Genomic DNA, 24,321 nt, shown 5'->3' with positions numbered 1-24,321 from the left:
AACGTTTGTGAGTATTTCTTCACTGTTTATTCTTTAGCTATTTTTTTGACAGGTCATCTCAATACGGCAACACGAAAATCCATTAAGAATTAGCATGTGAAAGCGAGTTTGTATGATTCAACTTTTCCCAGGATTACGCGATAAACTTGAGGATACTATTCGTGTAGTAATTTCAGCTTTAAGGAAACGAAAACGTCAGAAATTAGTAATAACTGATACACAACCGAGTAAATTTAATGATATGCATTAATCCATTGCTGGATTAATGCATAGTTATCTGCATGAGAGTGTTGCATTCATTTTCTTGACTCAGTCAGATTAAAAATAAACCATGACTTCAAGATATTTGGAAACATTATTTGAGTATGAGTATGGAAAAAAAGAAACGACGGTTCCAGTAATATATGCTGATACTAATATCAATATTTTATTCCTGAAACAAACTGACCTTGCAACCACATTATTCTAGCGTGAATACGAAAAAAGAAAAGACTGTTCCAGTATTCTGACACAACTATACTTATTTTGGTCCTGAAACAAACTGACCTGACACTGAACTTTCTGGAACTGCGGATGTATGCCACTGCTACCATCTGACTGCTGATGGCGTTCCTCCAAGTCTTCACAGTGACGCTGCCAAGTCAGAGTCTCCTCCTGCACGCCTTCGAGTCGTGCCTGACCAAGATGAATCGGGTGGTTGGAAAGACGCAACACACATATGCAATAGCTAGCTTGAAAATGTATCATATCGTCACATGCTTATACCAGTTTCTTTATTTCAGGATTTATTCTGTTTATTTTCATTTTCAGATACGTGGGCGTCTGATATTCATAACTGAGCTAAATAGCAGACGTTGCTGTATTGAAAGAAAGTTGAACTTTATCCAGAAGTAGACTGACAATAATTTACTGTAAGATCAAGGCTAAAAATGACATAACTACCCGCAACTCAAAATACATATACATATATTTTATATCCCGAAGCAAGACCAACAGTCGAAATTCTACTATTCTTATCCGAAATCAGAAATCAGCTTATCATTTTAGTATGCGACTATCCAGGTTTTCATGGGCTACAAACGCAAACAGCGGAGAATTCTGCTTAAATTCTGTAGAACGTTTTTAAGCACCATAATTGAATCTTCTTATCTATACAAACCAGTATAGCAGCTAGATAACAGACCTTATGGCACTCACAAAATTTAATATAGAAATATTAATTCCTAGTCTTTTCATTCTTTCAAAAGGCTACTTTACAGCTGTACAATTAAAACTCTATATAAAACATTTCACATCGCTGAAACAAAACTACGGGTGAGCTGAATGTGAAATAATAATGTTTCACTGCCGAAAATAGACTATTTTGTATTCTAAAATTATCACAGCACCCGAAGAATACTTCGTCTCATTTTCACGGTATATTCACTAATGAAACTGGAGGACATCTGAAAAGGATGCCAATACATGCAGTTCATATGAATGTATATGAATACTGAGTTAATATTCTTTGCAGAAAAATAGCCAAGTGCAAAAATTAGTATGTATTGTACTTGAGATGGTCACATTCTTAGAGATAAAGTATCAGTGCATTTACATTTCTGCTCGTGGAAGGCGGAACCACTTGAAAAAAATTGCAATGTTGACTGACCTTCAGTAGAGTCATTTCTTCAGTGAGTCTCCTGATCTGCCTTTGGTATTCCTGGCTGTCGTCCTCTCGACGCCCCTGCTCCTGACGGAGGCCTCTGGTGAGGATCTCTCTCTCCCTCTCGAACTCCTTTACCCGGAGCTCCGACTCGGCAAGGCGGCCTCCCATATCCCTCACGGATTCTTCTAGGTTTTCGACCTGGGAGGATTAATGAAAAGTTAAGTATAGGCCTACCTTAGTTTAACCAGACCACTGAGCTGATTAACAGCTCTCTGCATAAGAATTTACAGTTTCAGAAGATAAACAGCACACTAAAAGCAATACCAGATACGATAAGGATGCAACCATAAACCCTCAACGAAAAACTGACCTGGAATTCTTCCCGGGCTTGCAGTCGAGAGTACGTCACCAAACTCTCCTCCAACCTCCGGACGCTGGCTTCGTGGGCTGCAGTGAGCCGCTCCGCCACAGCTGCTACTTCGGCTTCACGCTCACTCTCCTAGTACCAAAGAGGCGACTCGGTTATTGACGGGATTCCGACGTTTTCAGTTAGGTATTACGGTGAATGAAATCCTCCACACTTACCAAGATTGAATATGGAGTTACAATCTTCAACATAGCCATGATGGATTAACATCTAAAGAGTTAGTTTTAGACATTTTTTTCATTACATCTTGAACATACGCTCATTTGACTTAAATAAAGCAATAAAACAACTTACAAGTACAGTTAAATAACAAACTTTTGAAACATGAGTTCAGAATACGAGAATATATTTCATTCTTAATATATGATTTTAATCAGCTAGGCTAGAAATCAAAAGAAAGAGGCGTACATTCTCCCTGTGATTTGCGGTTCGACTAGAAATTTTCCAGCCGGATTCTTTTCTTTCTTATACACAGAGCTTGATAGTTGTAGCCTAACTCACAGGCGCCAGGTGAACTGGATCAAAACTCTTCCTACTGCATAACGAACTTGTTCGTCAGTCCTTTTAAATGAGTGAAGTACTGCCTGGTCTAAACTATGTTAATTTCGTTGTAAAAACAAGAAATCGCTTGATAGCGGGAAATCCGTGCCTTTTAGGCATTAGTGTATACAGCATACCAATCACTTTTACGTGATTTTTTCAAGGCGTAACACGACTGTAGCAAAAATATAAAAATATGAAATTTTAGCATACCATTTTTACCACCCAGTTATCCATCAACCATTGCCGGTAATAACAGTAATATTAGAATCCAGGGTGCCCTTTAACAATGATATTTTGTGTATATGCAATAAAAATATATACATTTTCGAATTTCCCTTTTCTTTCTTTTTTACAGACATCTAGTTTTCATGCGGACATGTACAAACCAATAAAATGGGTTTCTTCTTGCAAAGATGTCTCTTACCTTTCAGTAATCTGCTATTGCAAAGATAGTTTAACCTCATTCTGGAAATCCTTCATTTTTTCTTTTTTGTTTAATTTGACATGCTCCCCTCTGTGTGTCTCCATACAAATTTAATTAAACAGCAGAGGAGGGAAGATATACAATGGTAAAAACTGACAGTTTTTTGATAATGCTGTACATCTCAAACCCATCACTCTTGTTTTCATATGTCAGTTTTGCATGGTATTAATTAGTAACATCATATTAGTTTTTTAATCCATTATACAGTACCAGATACCTTCTGTACATGAAGAACAATCTTTGGTCACAACAGCTATACCCTTATACTACATCTAAAGCAGTTTTGCCTGTTTATTTAAGTCAGCACAAATGTCATAATTGTAGCTTCAGCAAATTCCAATAAAGACCTGGATGAAACTGGATAATCCTTCCACTTTCAACTTACCTCGTGATTAAGGGCTCGTGAATAGTTCAAATAAGCGTCATAACAATAATTATAAATCAGCCGTACTGTGATGACTGCCTAGTTCCTTTGACAAGGAGACACTTTTTAGCTAAATAACCCAATCTCGAGGACCTTAGACTTAAACTTTTAGTTACCTTCTCAGTACCCTCTCTCACACTATTTCATATTTTCCTTACTTTTGCTTATTTTTCTAAAATAGTTGTTCCCTGTCGCTGGTTACCGCCAACAAAAGTTAAGTGGTCTGACAGGGAAGATATTGCATAAACTGAAAATAAGACTGTCTGTCCCAGTCATCATAGACTGTAGAGGTTCAGCTGTCTTTACTTGAACATTCCCTTCATAGAATTCTCAAAGTTCTCCAGAATGCAGTAGTTAGCTTTTCTCCATCATCTAAGACAAGTGAGGAGATCCAGAGTCACACTAAAATGAAACTAGGAGGGAGGCTTTATTGATTTTTTGTCATTACATTGCACTATTCTAGACTTATAAGTATCATACGACAAATAAAAGACTCAAGAAATTTGATTATGTTCAGTGTAGATGAGAAAATATGTTCGGTGCACTAAGATGATTCCTTCATTCATTTGTCATTCAAATAGTGAAAAGGCATCAGCATTGGTTAGTTAGTAGATTATGAGATAGAGCAGTTATGGCAATGCAGTGATAGAATTCCAATGGTTGCATTTCGTTGTCCTGAGAATACCAATTTCACACAAAATTTATTTGTAACAGTGAAGTTTTAGAAATTCTTTCGGTGATTAATGTAACGTCATAATACCCTTTGCATTTTACTCAGGAATTGTAATCACTTAAATGTTGAGAATGCAATTGCAAAATCTGCAGTATGCTTACGTTATTGGTATTACAAAAACTTATACCAGAATTTTTGATGACCTACGTGATATCAAACAAAGAATTCCAGTTCGTGTTAAAATATAGCCCTGTTTGCCTACAATGCAAGTAATGCCTAGACTGAAAATGAGCATTAAAACTGCAACAGCTGATTAAATAGAAATGTAAATGAATAAATATATACAGAATATTGATAACGCCAACTGTGAAGATAAATCTATTGATAATTATTTTATGCTGAAAATCGTCTCAGATTAAAAACGTTAACTGTCCATTACAAACCTCTAAGTGAGGGGGGTGCTTTGATGAGTTATAGCTTTTCAGTCCAGTTAATGAGAGAGAAGAGGAGAGCGCGAATAATCACGAGAAAATGTATTCATATAAATATGATGATAATGAGCGCTAAACACAAACGGATGCAACCAAGTAAAGGAAAAACAAATGATGAGAGAAATATGTAATCAAATGCAATAACATAACTAGACAGCTTTCTCAATGAACAGCAATACAAATCCAAGCTAGAAAATCAGATACTGGCAATACAAGATGCTGGTAAAGGCTACAAAAAAAAAAGAAGAAGAAGAATAAGGTCGTAGTACTTTTTAAATCAACCGAATGCGAGATGCTCTCTGGCAAAGCTTCCCCCCCACAGGTGGGGGGTCAACATGATGCTGGAATCTTGCAAGGAGAGAAGAGAGAGAGAGAGAGAGAGAGAGAGAGAGAGAGAGAGAGAGAGAGAGAGAGAGAGAGAGAGAGAGAGAGAGAGAAAGTGAAACTCTCTGTCAGCAAAGTGAATTGTATCTCAAGAAAGACTCTACCATCTCTTTGATCCGTTGCTCCTGTCGACTGATCTTGTCCTGAGCATGTTGGAGGTCCTTCCTCAAGCCGCTCAGTTGTTCTTCCCCTCGCGAGGCTTCTTTCCTGGCCTAGAGGAGGGAAAAAAAGGGATTCGGTCCGTAAGGAGCAGAGGGGCATTTATCAAAGTTATCCAGAGAAGCGAGGCACGAAAGAACCTTCTTTTCTGATATGATTTTTTCCAGGGATGATGATTTGGCAACAATATCAAAATGTCTTTAGTTTTTGGCAAAAAATTAAGGGTATATAACTGTTCAGTTGTCATGTCTACTTTAAAGAGGTACGTTGGAAATTTAACGTTTTTATGGTGATTTCATTGGCTGATAGGGATACAAAGTTCTGTTACATATATACAAACCTCTTATGTATGTATATGTATATATATATATATGTGTGTGTGTGCAGTGTGGATGTTTAATGCGAATGAAATTAATAAGACTGAAGCTTAAGAGATACACTGCTTTCTTTGCTCCACAGTAGACAGAAAATAGTTATTAATCGATTTCAACAGCGTAAATGTTGTATAATGTGGTTTGGTGTAGGCTACGATATATCTTGAGAGAATTGGGGGTTTAGTGTGTTAATAATCAAACAAATTACCTTAGGAGGGCCCTAAATAAGATCGATATTTATCAGGCTTGGATGCAGAATTGTCACTGAAACAATACAGTCAGTTTTCTCAAAGGCAAAATTTCCAGTCAGATGCACCCTACGTACAAAAATATTGATAGAGGTGAGAGGTTTAATTAAGGCTTTAAAAAATTAGCAAACGGTATTTCAGAGAAAGCAAAAAAAAAAAAAACCGTTATCTTGATGCCACTGAATTAAACTCAGCTACAGGATCCCAAATGCAGATAAGGGGGGAAATGAGGAGAGCTGAATCATTGCAAAAGCATCCACTGGAGAAGAGGTAAACAAGATGTCATTGGTAAAGCGAAGGAAAACATGAGGTGAAAGAACAGAGCCCTGAAGAACGCCACAAGGGATGGGGAAAAGAGTAGATGTGGTGACGTCAACAACGGACAGATATTAATTGGTTGTAAACTTTTTAAAAAGATTACGGAGGGAAGGAGTAACGCCATCAGCAGGAAATTTGGCCTGCATGGTTTGAGTAATATATTGGATGAAATAAGGCCTGTGCAGTTAGTATCATCCCTTGTTAAATAATTAAAGTAAAGGCTGCACAATCAAACTGATAATAAGCTACAAAAATCATGAGTCCAACAGATTCTGGGCGAATTACATGAATGAGTTTAGTTTACTTTACTTCATATTCACAACACTTAACTGTATAAATTACATGTATCAACAACACCATATAATAAGAGAAAGAGTTACAGTAATGCTGCCATTCATTCTAACTTACTGCATCTAACTTATTCCTCGTCTGCTGTAATAACTTGGACTCCTTTGCCAAAACGTCCTTAAGTGACAATACTTCCTTTCGTTCACTGGAAACGAGATCTTCCAGTGCATTTATTTGAATCTTGAGAGCTTCCACTTGGGTTTCTAGTGTTGATATCTGCAGGTAAGTAAAAAAAATTAATTAGCTCTACAGTGAGGCCAAAAAAGAGAAAAATGACGTACAAAATTAAACGTGGACATAAAAACAAAGAGTCAACTTATCCGAGAACAACTACAACGCTGATTACTGACCCAGAAACTTTTTGAAAAGTTTGCAAATGGTTCGTGAAGGCAATCTGACCACAATTTTTTGACAAAGAGTGCTGCTTCCAAAAACATATCTGACCTAAGTTATGAATCATTTGTTTCAGTTTATCAATCAGCATTTCATCCATAAACATAAGGATCTGCTATTTCCATTCAAGATTTTGTTCTCTACCAAAACGCTGCGTCAGACAAAATTTCCCCATCCACTCACCTGGCGGTCTTTCTGCATCGAGTCCCTGATAATTTTTCGTATCTCCTGTTGTTGCTCAGAGGATTTATATTCATGATTACCAGCCACCTTCATTAGCACTTCCATCTACCAAAAAAAAAAAAATATACTTTATCATGCTAAATCAAAAGCAGATATTAATCATCTGAGGTAATTGAATTTCCGAGTAGAGTAACAGTATCTTTTGAAAACAGAAGCAATGGAAATTACGAAGCTTTATTTGGAATTCAGGCAAACCGTATTTTTATAAATTTAAGGAGTGGACTACTTTTCGCTCAAACAGTTTCACATTTTTCTTCTGTTATTAGAAACTTCGATATTAACATGGTGAGAGGTATTAACTTCCATTTTTAAAACTATTCTGAAAGTCAGTATCATCCTATTTGTACATTAAACTAAATTTTTAATATTTCTAAGCAGTTTAATATCTGGAAAGTATACCATCCTACAAACATTACCAATGTTTATTCTACTGATAGCAGAAAGTTCCGAAATGACAAAATAATCGATGAATAATAGCAGAGGTTCATCACTACATCTGAAATATTTCTGCAGAAATTGAAATCGTCAAAAAATACCCATGGAAAATGTACAAAATACTCAGTTTCAAAAAATTATGCAAATCCTGTTTAGTTCAAAAGACTCAGAACTAAAAATCAATATTTGGAAAACATTTATTTATTAATGCAAGTGCTCAAACTGATGCCTGACAGAACATAGTACTGTGTAATGAAGCACATGCAACGCAATTGTTTAAAAGAATGCAAAACTCTTCGATACAAAAAATCTCACATGTGTCTACTTCGTTGACGAGATGAACCGGTAATGTTGGAAACCTCATACTTGAAAAGTACTTGAAAAGTATTAACGCCTAGAATGAAAGTTGAATTCAAGATCAGATGGAAGGAACCATTGGCTTAGACCAACTTTACAATTTTCTGCAAAGTAGGCTTCCCCACTGCAAACTACAGCGCGAAAGCTATCCTAGGCTAAGGTTTCCCGGGCTGCAGACACTACAGCATTTTTTAAAGCAATTTCCCCTAACATTCCCCGTAAAGCTTTAAGTAGCACAGCCTAACCTGGTCATGCAAATTGGTGTTTAGCTCCTTCTCATAGGCAAGGGCATCAGAAAGCTGGCTGACATCCTGCTTCACTTGTCGAAGCTGCTCCGCCTTGGAATGCGCTTCTTCTCTCGCCTTTGTCAAGGCGGCCACTGTGTCCTCCAGCTGGCGGCCCAGTCTTTCGACACTCTCGCTCGTCTAGGAATGTCATGCAGTTTATTGGGTATGTGGCTATTGTATAGATTACGTACATGCATACGCTGATAGGGAGGTGATTCATGATTTTAAAACTGACAGGTACCACATCATGCCAGTATTTATAGTAACATACAAAAACTGATTCATGATTTTAAAACTGACAGGTACCACATCATGCCAGTATTTATAGCAACACACAAAAACTAGAATGCAAATAACGGAAAGAAAGAAAATTTTGAACTTCTAATTTCCTGTCTTTCATGAGCTGTGAAAAAGCGGTCCGTGATTTTGTATTTTGACAGATGCACCATAGTCATACGCACATAACCATAGAAAATATACAATAATTCGCTTTAATTAAGAAACAGAAAGAGGTGGCTATTAAAAAAAACCATGACTGGCATCAAAGCTCTATTCATTCTTCACTAAATGACCTTAAGAGAATCTCGTTTGCGAAATTTATCATAATTTTGCAAAGCTTTATATTCATGTGTAAATACACACTGTCTGACACAGGAGGTTACATCTACTGCACTCATTCATATACACAGTCACACACACAGACGGAAATATTAACTAAGGATATCATAAATCATCCACTTTTTACATCTATATTAAATGGATATTCAGCCCATTTTACAGGTGGATTAAGAATCCATAAGGTCTTAATTTAATATCATAAGAAGCCAAAGTATCTGCATCGCTCCAAGTCGCTTCAGTTATTTCACAAACCATATTTTAAGTTTCCTCTTAATCAAGCGGAAGTTATATAGGTTGATGACGGTTGAATGTGATTTATGAAAAATATTCCTTCTTAATTCACTTATAAGCAAATTATTTAATCAGCCTCTAAATCAACTCTTCATTTATATTCAGTTCATTCTACTCTTTAAGCGCCATACTTCCTGAGCCGAGAGACTCTCCTGCAGATTCAAGTTCTTCCTCTGAGCCTCCGCCGCCCGTCGCTCCGCCTCCGCCCTGGCCTCCGTCGCCGCCGTCACCTCCTCCTCCAGCGTCTGCACCTGAAAGAGGGAAAAAGAGTCTGATGTAGCTCTTGCCATGACTGTTATCAAAAAACTGTAATTCAGAGTAAATGAACAAGACAGCTCTGTCCTTGTTCATGCGCACAAAGATATATTCCATAGACTCACAACCTACACGGATTCACTGAAGCATTATACTTTGCCTACATTACATTTTAAAACCTAGAACTACAAATGGAAGCGGTACATCTCACCAGCCCACCCACTATTTACATATTCTGTATAGGGACCTTGCATATCAGTGTACAGCAGTTATATATATACAGTAAATAATATGCAACGGAGGCACCTCCAATTTGATTGCGTCTTATCGTAATTTACTTGGGTTACAAAATCCCATTTCATTAAAATAAAAGGTAAAAATAATGCATCGTGAATATAAACACCAAGAGGACTTAGTAAAACTAGTTATCACAAGGCAAGAGGATTACAGTTTTTCAACCGAGAATTCCGTCTGAAATGTTGGCCTGTGAAAACAGAACTTGAAGTGATAAGCCCTCAACAGAATAAACAGAATATATTATTAAGTAAGAGGAAGGCTTTAAAGTAATAGGAAAACAAGCTTAGAACAAGTATAATGGTGATAATATTAGTGTAATAATAATAAAATTCGTACCATATACTAGGTTAGGTTAGGTTAGGCTAGGTTAGGTTAGGTTAGGTTATCAAGGGTTCATTATCAAGTAAGCTGTAAATAACACGCACACACATATACATATATATATGTGTGCAAATGTGTATGTACTCTGTACATTATATAAGAAAAAATCGTTCCACAAAAGAACATCCCAGTATCAAGAGTGTCCTAAGGATATTCCGAGTTGAGCATACCTGTCCCTGCAAAAGTTTCATCGACGTTACCATTTCCTGACACCGTCTCTCGGCTTCCTGGACCTGGCGCCGAAGGTGATCCTTCTCTTTGTTGGATCTCTCAGACTGCGAGAAGAAGAAGAAGATTACCGCGTAGCATTACCAAGGGGGATCCGGGTTGTGGTTTATTCAAGGCCTTAGATTTCTGGGGAAAATTTAAGTTGAAGGACCAGAGGACTGAAAATGGTGAGATTTGGTAAATGTGAAAAGTAACTACTGCAATACAAAGAAAACCAGTACAAAAGCCTTATCGCGAAATTATATTTCCTCTAAAACAAATCAATAATTGTATCATCTTGCTCGGAGTAATGGAACTGCCCGGGAAATACTGCTAAATCAGGAATATAAAACTTCATAACAGTGGAAATAAATTTGGTTGTTTCCTTGTGACAAAGAAAACAAGAAATGAAAGATTTGTCATTCCTTCTTTCTGACAAAGTAATAAATCCTTTTATTTCCTTGTGTCTTTCATTGACTAATATTTATATACTTTCTCCGGGCATATCAAGATCAACAAAATGATAACTGGCTCCAAGGCATGATTGGAAAATAGAAATCTAAGACTGGATCTTTAGGGAGAACTTGAAATATTTGTCATCAAACACACATAAGATTTCATTTAGAAGATGCTATGATTTGCAAAAGGTGTGAAAGTAGGAATAAATGCATTGTAATGAATCTTCTTCGCCAAAAAAAGAAATGTAAGGTAGGAGAGGAACGTTACGGTTTAAAAAAAAAAAAAAAAAGTTTTAGAAGGGCTAACGAAGTGAGGATTCTAACAGACTGAAAAAGCGAAATACCCCAACCTTTGAAAAGCCGCCATTTCCCTCTCAGAACGTAATGCCGACCTAGATTCTGGAGACATGATGCCTCTGACTATTCAAATTTTCAAGATCTTAAGATGGATCATATATATTTTCTTTGGAATGACCTACGACCCCTAAAATACGTGACGGTAAAACTTTAGGAGGAAAATCTGAACGTTTAAATTGACTTTGATAATGAGTCATGATCAAAATATTTTTTGAAAACCTGTCACTAATCATCACGGTACCTTGATATAAGTTTCATCAAAATCAGAGAAAAATCCAATGTTGATATTTGAATTAATCGGTGAGCATGAAAAATGTATGGTCAAAAAATTTTGGGAAAAATAATTCACAATCCTCAAAATACCTCCCTACCAAATTCCAACCAGAGAAAATGAGCTGCTCTTTAAATTTATGAAGTTTAATGAGAATATACACGTGTATGATATACAGATAATATAAATACGAGCTGCAATATCCTCGTGCACTTTAAAACAAAAAGAAGCAAGTGGATACAATTCAAGTTGAACAGAGTTGAAGCGACTTTTCATCTTCGATTACAGCGACTTCTCTTTTTGGGTCCCGAGCAAAAACGTTAAAAAAAAAGAAGAAGAATACCGAGGTGCATGCCAAACGCGAAACAAGGTGCAAATAAACATTCGGGAACAAAATCGATTAAAAGGGACTGAAGGTTCATCCAGCAAGGACCACTCCTGAAAGCCCGAAAATGACATACGTCGCTGTGGGCTTCAAAGAGCTTGTAACGCGTTTCCTCGTCCCTCTCCTGCCAAAGAAGTACCTGTCGCGCGTCGAGAGAATGAGACTGCTTGATGTCCTCCTGAAGGGTGGCGATGCGACGGCTCAGCGCTCGGTTCTCCTCGCGCAAGACTTCTCCTCGGGCGTCACTCTCCACCAGCTGGTAGGGTACCAAAAGCAAATTCATTTGAGTACAGATATCAACAAAAGGACATTTCTCAGTCCTGTAGTATTGGCAGCTAGGTCAGTTGTTGACATTTTGAAGGAAAATACGAATCTAAAGCTCATTAAATTTTGCTTGACTGAACTAAAATCAAAACCGTATGAACTGGGAGTTAATGAAGACAAAACAAAACTAACATTATATAAAATTCTTATGTACATCACATTGAAAATGATTTTATATAAGGCTAAACATTTACCACGGCTAAAGAAAAACATAAGAACTGATTTCGTAACGAAAACCAACATAAATTCATAGTATGTGGCAAAGAATCAAGCGATTAGAATTCTTTGAATTTCATTAGCACATTATCTGCATAATTCTTTTCGACATTAATTACCATTACATGAAAGTAAATAACGCTGTTTGTCAAGACGCACCCAAACTTTCCATGCTATTTCATCAGTGTGATAAAGTATTTTTTGCAGATCACTAATATGATAATTACAAAAGCAGCCAAAATCCTTCACGAAGCGTCTTACAATAAACTTGCTAGTCATATTTAACCAGTTTTCATGAAAAAAAAACTGCATAAAAAGGACGTATTCTTGTTTCCCAATTCATTCATATTTATATCATCTCAAAATGTTTTCTAAAATCGGAGATTATATTTAAAATATCAAATCATTATTATCTTTTGTCTTTCAAAGAACGGAACATACTTTTAAGCCTTTTCAAAAACCAGAATCTCACTCATGATATAGCAATGAAATATCGTTTATATCACTGCAAATGCGATCCTGTGTACTGCGCAGTGCAAAACATTAATCAATAAACAACAATTCCTTCACATCAAACCGAGATGGAAATAAACAAAGACCTTAGTGAATGCGCAATGTTTGTGGAAATCTCTTAGAAAGACGAACCCACAAGAACATCACATGATCACACCCTCACACAACATGGCACCACACCTAAATTATAATAACATATCGTGAACACAATTAAAACAACATAATTCTACTGTTTGTAAAAAAAAAAAAAAAACTCTGGACCAGATAGAAAAAATTAAGAAAAATGTCCGAAGACGCTCTTATACTGACTTGCGTGAATGCTTGGTGGTGGAGACTTTGGGCTGCCTTGAGATCTCGTTCCAGTCTCTCCGTTTCGCCCTCCCTGGAATTAACCTGTTGATGATCGCAAATAAAACGAAACATTTAGCAAAGTTATTTACATACGTTTGCAAGATCCTATTCATAAAAGATGAGTGTGCTTTTCGTGGATTATGAATATTGATTTGATTTTCTAATGAACTATTAATAAATATAACTTTTTAAATGGTAAGATGCATCAACACTGCAAACAAAACCTATAGTAGAAAATATGCCTCTTACAAAAATATTCTGAGGACCACTTAATAGCTATATACCCTATATATCCACAGGAGAGTTTGTCAATTAGGAATGCGCAACCATATACGTTTATAATTATGAACCCAAATATCTCTCCTCGCTTGGAGTAATTGTTAGGCGCAACGATCGTCAGTGACCAGAAAAGACTCTGAGAGTGACCGTAAAAGAGTTTCTAAAGGAATGATTCTTTCGCTTGCCAAGGTCCACAGGAGAGGCCAGATTTGTTTATCTATCTCGTTCAGTGCTGAAAGAACCAAGGAAAAGGAGTAAAGGAAAGAAGAGGATATATAACCCAAAGAGCAGCAATTTAGGCCTATCTTTTTAAACAGCCAAAATTGATACAGGAATCGTGGGAAGCAGTTCCAAGCCCTGCCAACGCGAGTAAGTCACGTTACTGGACTAATCAATATGGGAATTACATAGCTTAAAAGAGTTAGTGTTAGATGTGATCATTGTGATGGCTTGGCGGGTGTTACGTGGCCCACAAGGAAGAACAGATTCTATTTCCACAATAGAATTCTGGCTGAAATAGAATCTAAACAAAGGAAAAGCAAGGAAGCCACATAGCAATAAATACCAGACATGAGACATAAATAAATATAAATCAGTATGCAAAACTTAATACTGGATATGCTTATATTTGGTATTGAACTGCAACATTTGGTAGTATGCACTAAATTAATGGGAATATCAGATCATCTGATATCCCAAACAATTTCTTAAGATGTCAGAAACACGATGGCTAGTGAAAGGGAAGGTTATTTATAACATTTTAGTAAATTGGGAGGAACTTAAATGCAACTATCCATGCTGGAATCTATAGTACTACGAATTAGGACAATGCTAATCAGTACAGGAAAATACTGCAAGAATTTCAATGTAACGGAAAATATGCTGGAGAAATTCACTGCAGATAATATGTATGATGATTTAACGGGGGAAGAAAACTCTGGATTGGAAGCCCTTTTTGATTAATTATGATGTATTACTTTCATGCCAAAGTAAACTCCAGTTTGTCAAGTAATTTGATTTCATCCTTCCTTTCTATCTCTCATATATATATATATATATATATATATATATATATATATATATATATATATATATATATATATCTATTTTGGTACTGAAAAAAAGAGAATTTGGTATTGAAAAGTGAAAAATTTGGTATTATGCTCCGAGAAAAATCTGGCAACTTGGGTCACTCATCTTCCTTTCAAGATTTGTTTGGCAAACATTTAACAACAAACAAAACGACGCTTTTGGTTACAGGATTTGCTGTTATTTTTCTACGTCGAATATATCCCGTGGTGTATTAAACGAGGGAAAAGGATGAACTTCCTTTCAAAATGTGAGGTTGCGTTAAAATACCGCCCACCCAAAGAAAAAACATCCATGGCCATGCATACTGTAAAAAAAATTTCTCCCTTCTAAATAATGAACCAGTCGCACTTTTTCCATGCCCATGCATATCGTAAAATTTCTCCCATCTTAATTAACCTGTTGCACTTTTTCCTAAATTTTTTATTACCTGTTTGTGATCTGCATGGCATTACTAGTATCAACACTCATATGTTTTGCACCTTTCATGCGAAAGATCTGAAGAGTTAAATTTACTTCAGAGTTGTGATTCTGTCTGGCAGTACAGTGGACTTTTTGGAAGTGACTAAATTACTGTGTTCATACACCACAAGAAGACATGAACCTCTTCACTTGCAGGTCAGTAAGGTTATGCAGCACAATTTGATATGCCCACAATTCATACATAATTGTGGAGATTTAAGCTAGCAGGCATTTGGTGAGGATTCTGGTTTACCGTGACATCTGTCAAACCTAAGACAGTAAGGGTCAGCAGTCTTTTCAACATACTTGTGACGTCATGTGCACATACCCTAACCTCGTTTCCCCCTACTTCCACTGGCATGGGTGTTTGTGCACCACTAGGCAGTGGTTTTTGGCTGAATATCAGGCGGTCTCTTTGTGATATTTGGCACAGCATTTTAGGACTCTGTAGACCAGAATCAGATGAGAGAGATCAAGTGTCATATCTCCATGGAAGTATGACCTTATGCCCCGAGGATGGGAGACGGCCCTCTGCCGTCTTCGCATTGGCCATACTCGCTCAACACATGAGTTTTTAATGACGGGCAGCCCGTGCCCATAATGTGAGGACTGCTCAGTCCCCTTGACTGTAAAGCATTTGTAGGTCGAATGCGCCAGTGTTGAGGATTTAAGAGTTCGATACCTCCCTGAAGGTCGGGGTGGGGATGGCGGTACATCCTTGCCAAGATCCTTGGAGAGGATGTGATGCATGATGCTAGTGGCATTTTAAAATATATTTTAGAAGCTGGAGTTTTGCATAAGATATAATTTTATTTCCTACAAGTTTTAATTATATTATAAATATACTACACTATGTAGTCCTTTAATTAACATCGGCGTCATTGACCATAGAAGTCACGATGCTTGATAATTTAAAATCATTCATTCATCATGCACATGTAGCCCACCATACAACGCTTCACCCAAAAGGGTTTATTTCTGAGTATTAGCACGAACTGTATTGAACAGTTCTGCAAATATGCGAGACATTCGGGAGCCATATGTTCAGGAAGCAATTTGCTAAGGAAATCTATTATAAAAGGAACAATACTAACCTAACGTACCCTACCTGACCTAACCTAGTAGGCTGTGTTACTTAGTCGGGGGGCTCTGCCCCTGGTGAAGGAAACCACTTTTTACCAAAAGTTCCCCTATAACACTGCGCATGCACGATAGTAAAAATATAATGAGTTCTGAGGTTAATTACAGCCTAGCGACAAAAAATAACGCAAAATTCTTGATAAGCAACCAAAATACTATAGAAAAAGTCAACTTCCAAGGTTATACCAGATGCGGAACTAATACTTAGTCCTCCCCAAAATGGTGCCTGTTCCAGTATGACCTGGAGTCACCAGTTATAACCTATATCTTTTTTATTATCTTAATTATAATCACAGTTGGGAGGAAATTTTTATTCTCAGATTGAACTAAAATTCGCATTTATTAAAGGGAGTCTATTGTCAGATATTTAGGTAGGAGTTAGGGCCCCTTCAAGAAGTAAAGAATACCTAATCTACATGATTGATTTGCCTTTAACTGACGGTGACCTGGAAGCATATGACATGTCCTGGCCCTCTCACCTGCCCTCTATAGTATGCAGTAGCCTAATTGTATCTGCTTTAGGAGAAAAAACTTGAAGATGTAGCCATAATTGTCTCATGAAAACCAGCTTGTGCTATCAGAAACAAAATCATAGAAATCTGAATATAATACTAAAAATGCAGACCATTAATATCAATAAAACTTCAAGAGTCTTCAGCACACTTTGTTTACTGGTAGGCTAAGCATTTAATGACCATTGGTGAACTAGCCTATATTTTGTACTTCTATTAACTTGTGATTTGCAGAGTGTTTTAAAGTAGGAGAAAAGCCTCTGAAATGGCAAACCACATTTAAGTCATTTGGCCTTGAATTTATGAGGTTTAGTACAATATCCAGGCCCTCAGTAGGGAACCAGCTTTCACCTTGCCTATTGCAGTATTTTTATTATCCTAAACTTGTGAAACAATTTCATAGATATTGTATTATCTTCTGTGTATGGGATCATAACTTTAGCCAGGTAGAAGTTTGATGTATTGATGGGTGTTGACATTACCATTATACATTTATATAGCAAAGTGTACCTTATAGGACACGGGGATTGCAAGCAGAAGTATATATGTATTCATACTCTTTCTTATTCAGGTAGCTTAAAAGTATTTTTGATGACAATTTTGAATTTTTTGTAAATTGGCTAGGCCATTGAGAATAACTATCATTTTACATTAACAACCATTTCTTTTCAAAATGACAGCGCCATTCCATTATTTTCAAAGATAAGGTAAAACAGCTGATAAGTTATCTGAAAACAGGTTACTACTTAATACAGGAAGAGTATAAAAACATGTGATTCTAGTTCCACTCTTAATATCGAATACAGTTAACCAAAACTACTTGAGAAAATATTTCTAAACCAATTTGGCAAAATTTATGATCACATATATAAAAAAATGGGCAAACAATGAACACACCCCAGAAAATGCTCATACATTTTCAGCAGCATAAAAATTCTAAAGTTTAGAAAAATCACTACAGGATATGGCAAGCCTTGGTATCAAAAACCCATATAAAAATGATCTTACTAAGGTCACAGAAGTTATTGTGAAAAATATGAAATGAAAAAGCACAGACAAATTCAGGGTGAAATGTAAACCTCAGTTTATTGACTTATCAAATATCAAAGTCAGCATCTCATTTTTATATTTAAGAACAACTAGATGGACTAGCCATTTGTGATCCAATATCACTTGCTTTTTTGAAAGGTTATGTTACCCAGTACTAAATGATTGGACAATTGTTCTTTGAGTTTTATACCTATTTGCTGTACTGTATATTGAAAGTATTTGGATGGTTCCTTCAAAAAAGGAAAAATGTTATTGCATATTTTCAGAAAAGGTATGCAATAAAATTCTCGTACTGTTGAATACTATCAGTATTCAAAGCATACATATATCAAGACTCCTCTGGAAGAGTTAATTGTAAAATTGCCTTTTTGTATATACTATTAATAATGAAAACTAATAATCTTAACATACAGATGGAAATTTAGAAAGCCTGCTTTTTATATAAGTAACTTACCAAATAATTATATAGTTATAGTTTCTACTTTACGCGGCAGCTCAAAATTCAAAATTTGTGGTAGCGCGCTTTTGTTTAGGGTGTAGGTATACTGCCCCGCCCACTTTCAGGGAAGAATAGGTACAACGTAGCTAAAGAGCTCAATTCGTTTCTGCCAGCTAATGACTTAACACTGATTATAATTATTAGCAGCTCTTGATTCGTTTTCACCAGATGGTCGGAGATTGTCTTTTGGTAAAGTACTCTTTGCTTTTGGTAGCGCAGCTGTTTAGCTTAGGTAGAATTCTGATATATTTTCCGACTGTGACTTTCCCATTTGGACTTTGGACTAATTATGTCGGATACTAGTTTACCTAGCATTAGGTATTGCAATAAATGCTGCAAAACTAGACTCACTACAGGAAAATATGACTCATACCATATGTAGTTCTTGCAGGGAGCAAATTTGCTCTCTTGATCTCAGTTGTGAAGAATGTAAGGACTGCGATAAGGGGAAGTGGAAGACTTTACAGACCCACTTAGACAAATTACAGTGTGACCGATTGAGGAAAGCTACAGCTAGGGCTGAAGCTAAGGCTTCCGCTAGTGTAGTTCCTTCTCCAGGGATTGGTATCACTGCTCTGCCTATCCCTTCAACACCTGTGATGGCTGTTTCTCCCATTTCCAGTCCTCCAGCTTTTCCTGTCACTCCATTACCTAGCTCTCATTCTGCTGAATCCAATGCCATTGACAGCTTAGAAGCACGGGTAGATCAGAAATTTAATTTGTTTGTTAGTACTGTTTCCCAGATTGGGAATTCTGTGAAGGTCCTGATGGACAAATTTAATACAGTAGTGTTGGTGTAGTGACGAGTGCAGTGTCAGTGGAGGGGGCGGCTGTTCGTCCCACCGATGCTCCTAGACCAAGGTCCCTGGTAAACTCCCTTGCTCACCTGGGAGGAAGCAAACTGGCAGTCCAAGGGAGGTCAATGAGGTTTGCCCACGAGCAGTCGTCACCTCATCCGAGCCTGTTGTCCGCCAATCTCAGGCTGCGGGGCACCACCATTGGAAAGGCGTCCGGATGGATGTATGTGCCCTGTCATCTAGTGATTCAGACTCTCTTGGGACCAATAAGCACAGCGGTCGGTTTATGAAAGTTTTTAGGTCATTGAAAAGGCCGGGCGCTTCATTGGAAATTGATTTGTTCCTGTTTTGTAAGCGAGTGTTAGAGAGGGAACGTAGCCGTCTCCTTTCGTGCAGTTTTTGGGATTCACCAGTGAAAGATTCTCGTGCCCGTTCAGTTTCTAGTATGCATGCTGACCCCAAAAGATTGTATGCCAGTCCTGTTCATCGTCGCAAAGTGTTGTGTATGAGCGCCCACTAGAAGTTCGTTCAGTGTCTGAGCTCTCATCTCTTGACCGCCCATCATATGAGCGCACTTTGTCTGAGCGCCCATCACATGAGCTTTCAGTGTCTGCCTTTCCAGTTCGTGGGCGCCCAGTATCCGATCTTTCCGAATTGGAATATCCTGTGTATGATCGTTCAGCATTTGGACGTCAAATCGCTGAGCACCCGGGAGCCGAGTGCCCATCATTTGGGTACCCAGTGTCTACTAAGAGTGTAGTGGTTTTGAAAAGTTCAATGTCTGCTCCGACAGCGAGTGGGCGCCCAGCGTCCGAACGTCCAGTGTCTGTGGGCGCTTCCTTTGAGGTTCATCCACCTTCCAGCAAGTATGCGGTCCCGTAAGGAGAGCTTCCAGTACCTGATTCTTCAGGTGAGTTTCCTTTAGTTGATCAAGACCCTTCATTGGTGCTGCTTCAACTCCGACTAGACAAGGAGATGCAGTTTGCTCCTTCAACTTAGGCTTTCTGGCCAAGAATGAGGACCTGTCCAAGCCCTGGCCTCGTTCATTCATTGTTAAGAACTTAAATGGATATTCTCGGTCCAGAGGAGGAAGAGAGAGTGCTGTGTCCAGGCAGAGCTTTGAGATACTACCTGAATAGGACAGAAAAGATCAGGGGTCCATCTGGTAATCTTTGGTGTTCTTTAAGGAACCCATCTCATCCTCTTAAGAGATTTGATTAGAGAAGCACATTCCCAGATCCAGGGGGACATTTTACCAAACTTTAAAGTGAGAGCGCATGATATTAGAGCGGTGTCTGCTTCCTTGGCTTTTAGACATAGCATGTCCCTAACCAGTCTACCTACTGGAGGTGCAGGTCCATTTTCGCTTCTCACTACTTGAAGGGAGTAGAAACAGTGTTTAATGCTTGTAGTCCCTTGGGTCCATTATCGGTGGTTGGCATGGTATTGTATGAAGAATTATAGGACGCACTCTTTTTCGCGTACTATCTTTTCGTCTTGGTGTAGGGTTTTCAAGTTTTTGCGGAGCCTGGGGATACAAGGCACCTGGAGTATCCACCAGTCTTAGTGGAAAGGTTGTGGTTTTTATCAAGTTTTTCAGAGTAGGTGACAGCGTTTTCTGGTTTTTTAATGTTGGTACTGCGCTCAGGGCAAGGGCACCTTATTGTATTCTTTGTGAGCCATCAGGCACATCCTCAGCTACAAAGCTCCCATTTAAGTAGAGGCGCTCCACAGCTCAACAACCACGCCACTACAGGTTAAGATGAGCACCAACCAGAGCCAGTACAGTATTCACCTGCAGTAGCTCTCTTACTGGGTAAGGAAACAACAGGCAATGCATACAATGCTGGCATATTTTTCTATTTCAAATTCATTATCGTTCTTTAATGTTTTGGAGTAGACTGTGTCCATGTATCCCACTTCCATTCAGTGGTGGATTCAGCTATGTAATTACTTGGTAAGTTACCGATATGAAAATGACATTCTCATAGCAAAGTCAAGTTTCATTTGTACTTACCAAGTAATTACAGAATTTAGAGAATCAAGGCCTGCCCTCCTCCCCTCTTTGGACATGAGGGCACAAACAAATTGAATCATGGCGGCCAGGTTTTTGCTATTTTCCCCGATAGTGGGCGGGGCTGTCACCTACGTAAAGACAAAAGAAGCGCTACCACTAAATTTAAAAAGTTGCTGCGTGAGGAAGATACATTAGCTATGTAATTATTTGGTAAGTATATATGAAACTTAATTTTATTATGAAAATGTCATTTTCTCTACCTGGTAGATAGATAAACCATGAGGCATCTTTCAACTTTCTAAACAAGATTCAGGACTAGTACACAGTATGAAATTATAAATAAAAACCATCACATTAAATTTTGTGAATTATGTTTGACATTAGCTTACTGATACTTAGAACTGATCATTTTTTGTAATGGTAGTTTGTGCTTTTTTTCACATGACCTCTAGTTTTTTTGTAGGGTCCTCAAAAATATTTATCTAAAGAGGCTAAAATCTGACACAGGCATTGTGGGATGCATCTGCTACTGACTTAACAAACATTTAATTTTATCTTCCCTGTGAATAACCAAAAGTTAAAGTCAGCTAAACAAATATTAATACAGTATATCATGTAGCTGTAATAATGGTACAGTACTTACCTCTTCTTGAAGCTTATATATATCAGCACAAAGATCAAATCCCTGAGGAAGGTGAAAGTTGGCAAAAAAAAACGGGAAAAAGTAAGTCTCGTAAACACATTCTGTTTCAGAAACCTGAGATAATGATCAGTCACCAAATACAATTAAAGCTTGGCAAAATTATAAACACCTAATAAAAAAGAAACCTAATAAAAAAGAAGACAGTTTTACCAAAATCTAATGTTAAGGAGATATAATTTAACATCAAAAACATTATTTTTCACAGGATAATTAGCTGGAAACATTGTAACCAGGGACGTCTGGCTCAACAGTAACGTGAATGCAGCTCCTTGGCTGTTGGGCTCATCATGAAGAAAATCACTACCTGCTTTGTCATATTCCTCTAATCCACTCACACAAGGAACAGATGAACCGATACATTTGGCATCATTCATAAATTCTACACCCACAGCTTGGGTATGAGTGAAATGGTATGAAGATGTGAGATTTTGAGAACTGTCCAGAATAAGCAGTGAATGTGAAACAATAGCAGAAGCCTTCAGTCACAGAAAGGTGATACATAAGGTAAGATGAAACCTAGAATAATGGAGAATATGATCATCAAAATTGGGAGAATAGTCATTACCTTATTATACTTTATTGTTATAAATAAAGAAAAATTATCCTAAGATATAATGTGTGAAGACGTGTCATCACAACTAATGCTAGTTTTTCAAACAGTTAATACCAGTACACATGGCTGACAAATCAAATTTGCAGCTTATTGTACAGAAAAGATAACGACAACAAATTTCTCTTATCATTGCCACAACCAGATTGCAAACAAAGGAAATAGACAAATGAACATCATTGAAATCTAAAGATGTTTAACCAATAATATAAGTAACGTGTAAAAGGCCTCTAAATGTGTCCATTTATTCATCTACATTTACTTCCCCATAGATAAAAAATTGTTTCAAAATGATCACCTTTAGTCACAGTAGAATATGCTCACATTTTTAGTGGTATATAAACATAGGCTTTTTGTTATAAATCCATTTGCAGTTATCTTTATTAAGTTTGTCCGTTGTCAGAGAAAAACACAAATTTGCCCTCTATATTATCAGTACTTTTAAGGTTCTACTTTTAATGTAATTGGCTTTCTCATATATTGTTAAAGAACTTGCTTCTTATTCTATCAGCTTAAAGAGTTTCTGGTGTATTCTTCAGGACACATCAACCGTGTTCAGGTTTCAGTGTAAATTTTAAAAATGATATATTAGTTGTTCACTGACATAACATTTACCACAAAACTCGGTTATTAGCATTATTGGTTACATATATAGTCAAGCCTGCCTGTTGTGGTAATTTGATATGTGATTTATCAGGAATGCAGTGTTTTCTGTGTAAGAGTAACTATTTAAAATAAAATCTGTATCACTGGAAATTTCTTATAAATCTCTGATTACACTTTTCAAAGTTTGCGTGCTTTTGAGGCAGCAGATGTAACAGTACCACTAGGAGAGACAATAAATCATCACGCAAGACATTTGTGTGATCCAAAGCATCACATCAGTCAATATCCAGTTATCACTACAGTATAAGGATACCTGCTCTGCCATACTTCTATTTCTCACAATGACAGAAATCCTAGCAACTATAACTGACTGCTGCGTATGCTGTGATTCTTCAAGTGTCTTTACAATTATTGCAATGCCAGTTGTGAAATGAATAAGTTTACTGTTTGACCTTCTTCGTCTTTGTTGTCTTCATCGTCTCCTGTCCAGTCCTCCTCCTTTGGACATTGGAGGATTAAAGACTTTGTTGCTGCTCGTCGCTTAAGACGACCTAGAACTGTCTCTAGCTCTTCTTCTGTCTTTATCTGGCCACGGCTGTGGGTCTCCTGCTCCTGCTCATGGCCGTTTCACTGATGAGGGTGTGTCACATCCAGTCACTTACCCATCAGTAGATCACCCAAGCAGAGATCAGCGATAAGAAAATCTTCGGCAGTGTCATCTTCCCCCAATCCCCCTGTTCGAGTTTCTAGGAAGGATGACAAGGCTCCTGTTAAGAAATCCCATGTAGTGAAGGCTTCGGAAGTTCAGCTGTTTCCTTCTGGGTCCCGCAGTCCTGTGACGAATGTGAGAGATTCTGCACAGCTGTGGACGTGTTTCCAGCCTAGGCTGTTGTTGCCTCGTCGCTCTCTTCGTTCGGGTTCTCCTGCAAGAAATGATGTGTCCCTCTGTGGCTTGCACATCTATCACTTCAGCCTCCATCATTCCTGAACTCCTCCCTGTTCACGCTCTCCCAAGAGGGCCTCTGATCGTCGTTCCAGCTCCCACAACTGTGTCCTCTTTTATTAGACATGTCAGAGGCATTCGTCTCTTTTCTCCGCTTTTCTTAACTGAGAAACAAGACCAGGTGTGCTGAACCTCCAGTTGATTCGAGACTTCCTTTCCTCCCACCAAAAGTGAGTCTATCCTCATGTTAAGACCTAGGTTTGTTCTGCGTATGAAGAGATGACAAATTTTTAATTGATTTGTATTTTTCATAGCTAACAAGCCTACAGTCTTAACATATATTGCCCACCTCTTGCCACCCTCAGTGGACTTCCTGGGCTGGAAGGTGAAGGTACGTTGGTTGTTTCCTCCTCTCTCACACGAGTAGCCGAACACTGTTGCCACCAATACCTTGAAC

General features: G+C 37.7%; 1 protein-coding gene across 50 annotated transcripts in view; it reads right to left on the bottom strand.

Annotated features, from left to right (window-relative positions):
• The window catches only part of LOC136848823 (uncharacterized), a 141,698-nt gene that overhangs the window by 20,148 nt on the left and 97,229 nt on the right, over positions 1 to 24,321 (bottom strand). For 24 of the 50 annotated variants that reach the window (XM_067121513.1, XM_067121551.1, XM_067121517.1 and 21 more), the window contains 11 exons: positions 13,116 to 13,199; positions 11,893 to 12,009; positions 10,246 to 10,350; positions 9,274 to 9,393; positions 8,192 to 8,371; positions 7,095 to 7,199; positions 6,579 to 6,734; positions 5,176 to 5,283; positions 2,016 to 2,144; positions 1,649 to 1,843; positions 547 to 675 (listed from right to left, as the gene is read on the bottom strand). In XM_067121513.1, the coding sequence (XP_066977614.1) occupies positions 547 to 675; positions 1,649 to 1,843; positions 2,016 to 2,144; positions 5,176 to 5,283; positions 6,579 to 6,734; positions 7,095 to 7,199; positions 8,192 to 8,371; positions 9,274 to 9,393; positions 10,246 to 10,350; positions 11,893 to 12,009; positions 13,116 to 13,199 (1,428 nt within the window). Of the gene's footprint in view, positions 1 to 546; positions 676 to 1,648; positions 1,844 to 2,015; positions 2,145 to 5,175; positions 5,284 to 6,578; positions 6,735 to 7,094; positions 7,200 to 8,191; positions 8,372 to 9,273; positions 9,394 to 10,245; positions 10,351 to 11,829; positions 12,010 to 13,115; positions 13,200 to 21,645; positions 21,688 to 24,321 lie in introns of all 50 variants that reach the window. The other 26 variants (XM_067121507.1, XM_067121546.1, XM_067121512.1 and 23 more) reach the window with 3 other exon arrangements.

Source organism: Macrobrachium rosenbergii, chromosome 19, assembly GCF_040412425.1.
Source record: "Macrobrachium rosenbergii isolate ZJJX-2024 chromosome 19, ASM4041242v1, whole genome shotgun sequence".
NCBI lineage: Eukaryota > Metazoa > Arthropoda > Malacostraca > Decapoda > Palaemonidae > Macrobrachium > Macrobrachium rosenbergii.
Note: the sequence above shows the minus strand (reverse complement) of the source record. Positions and strands in the feature narration are given on the sequence as shown.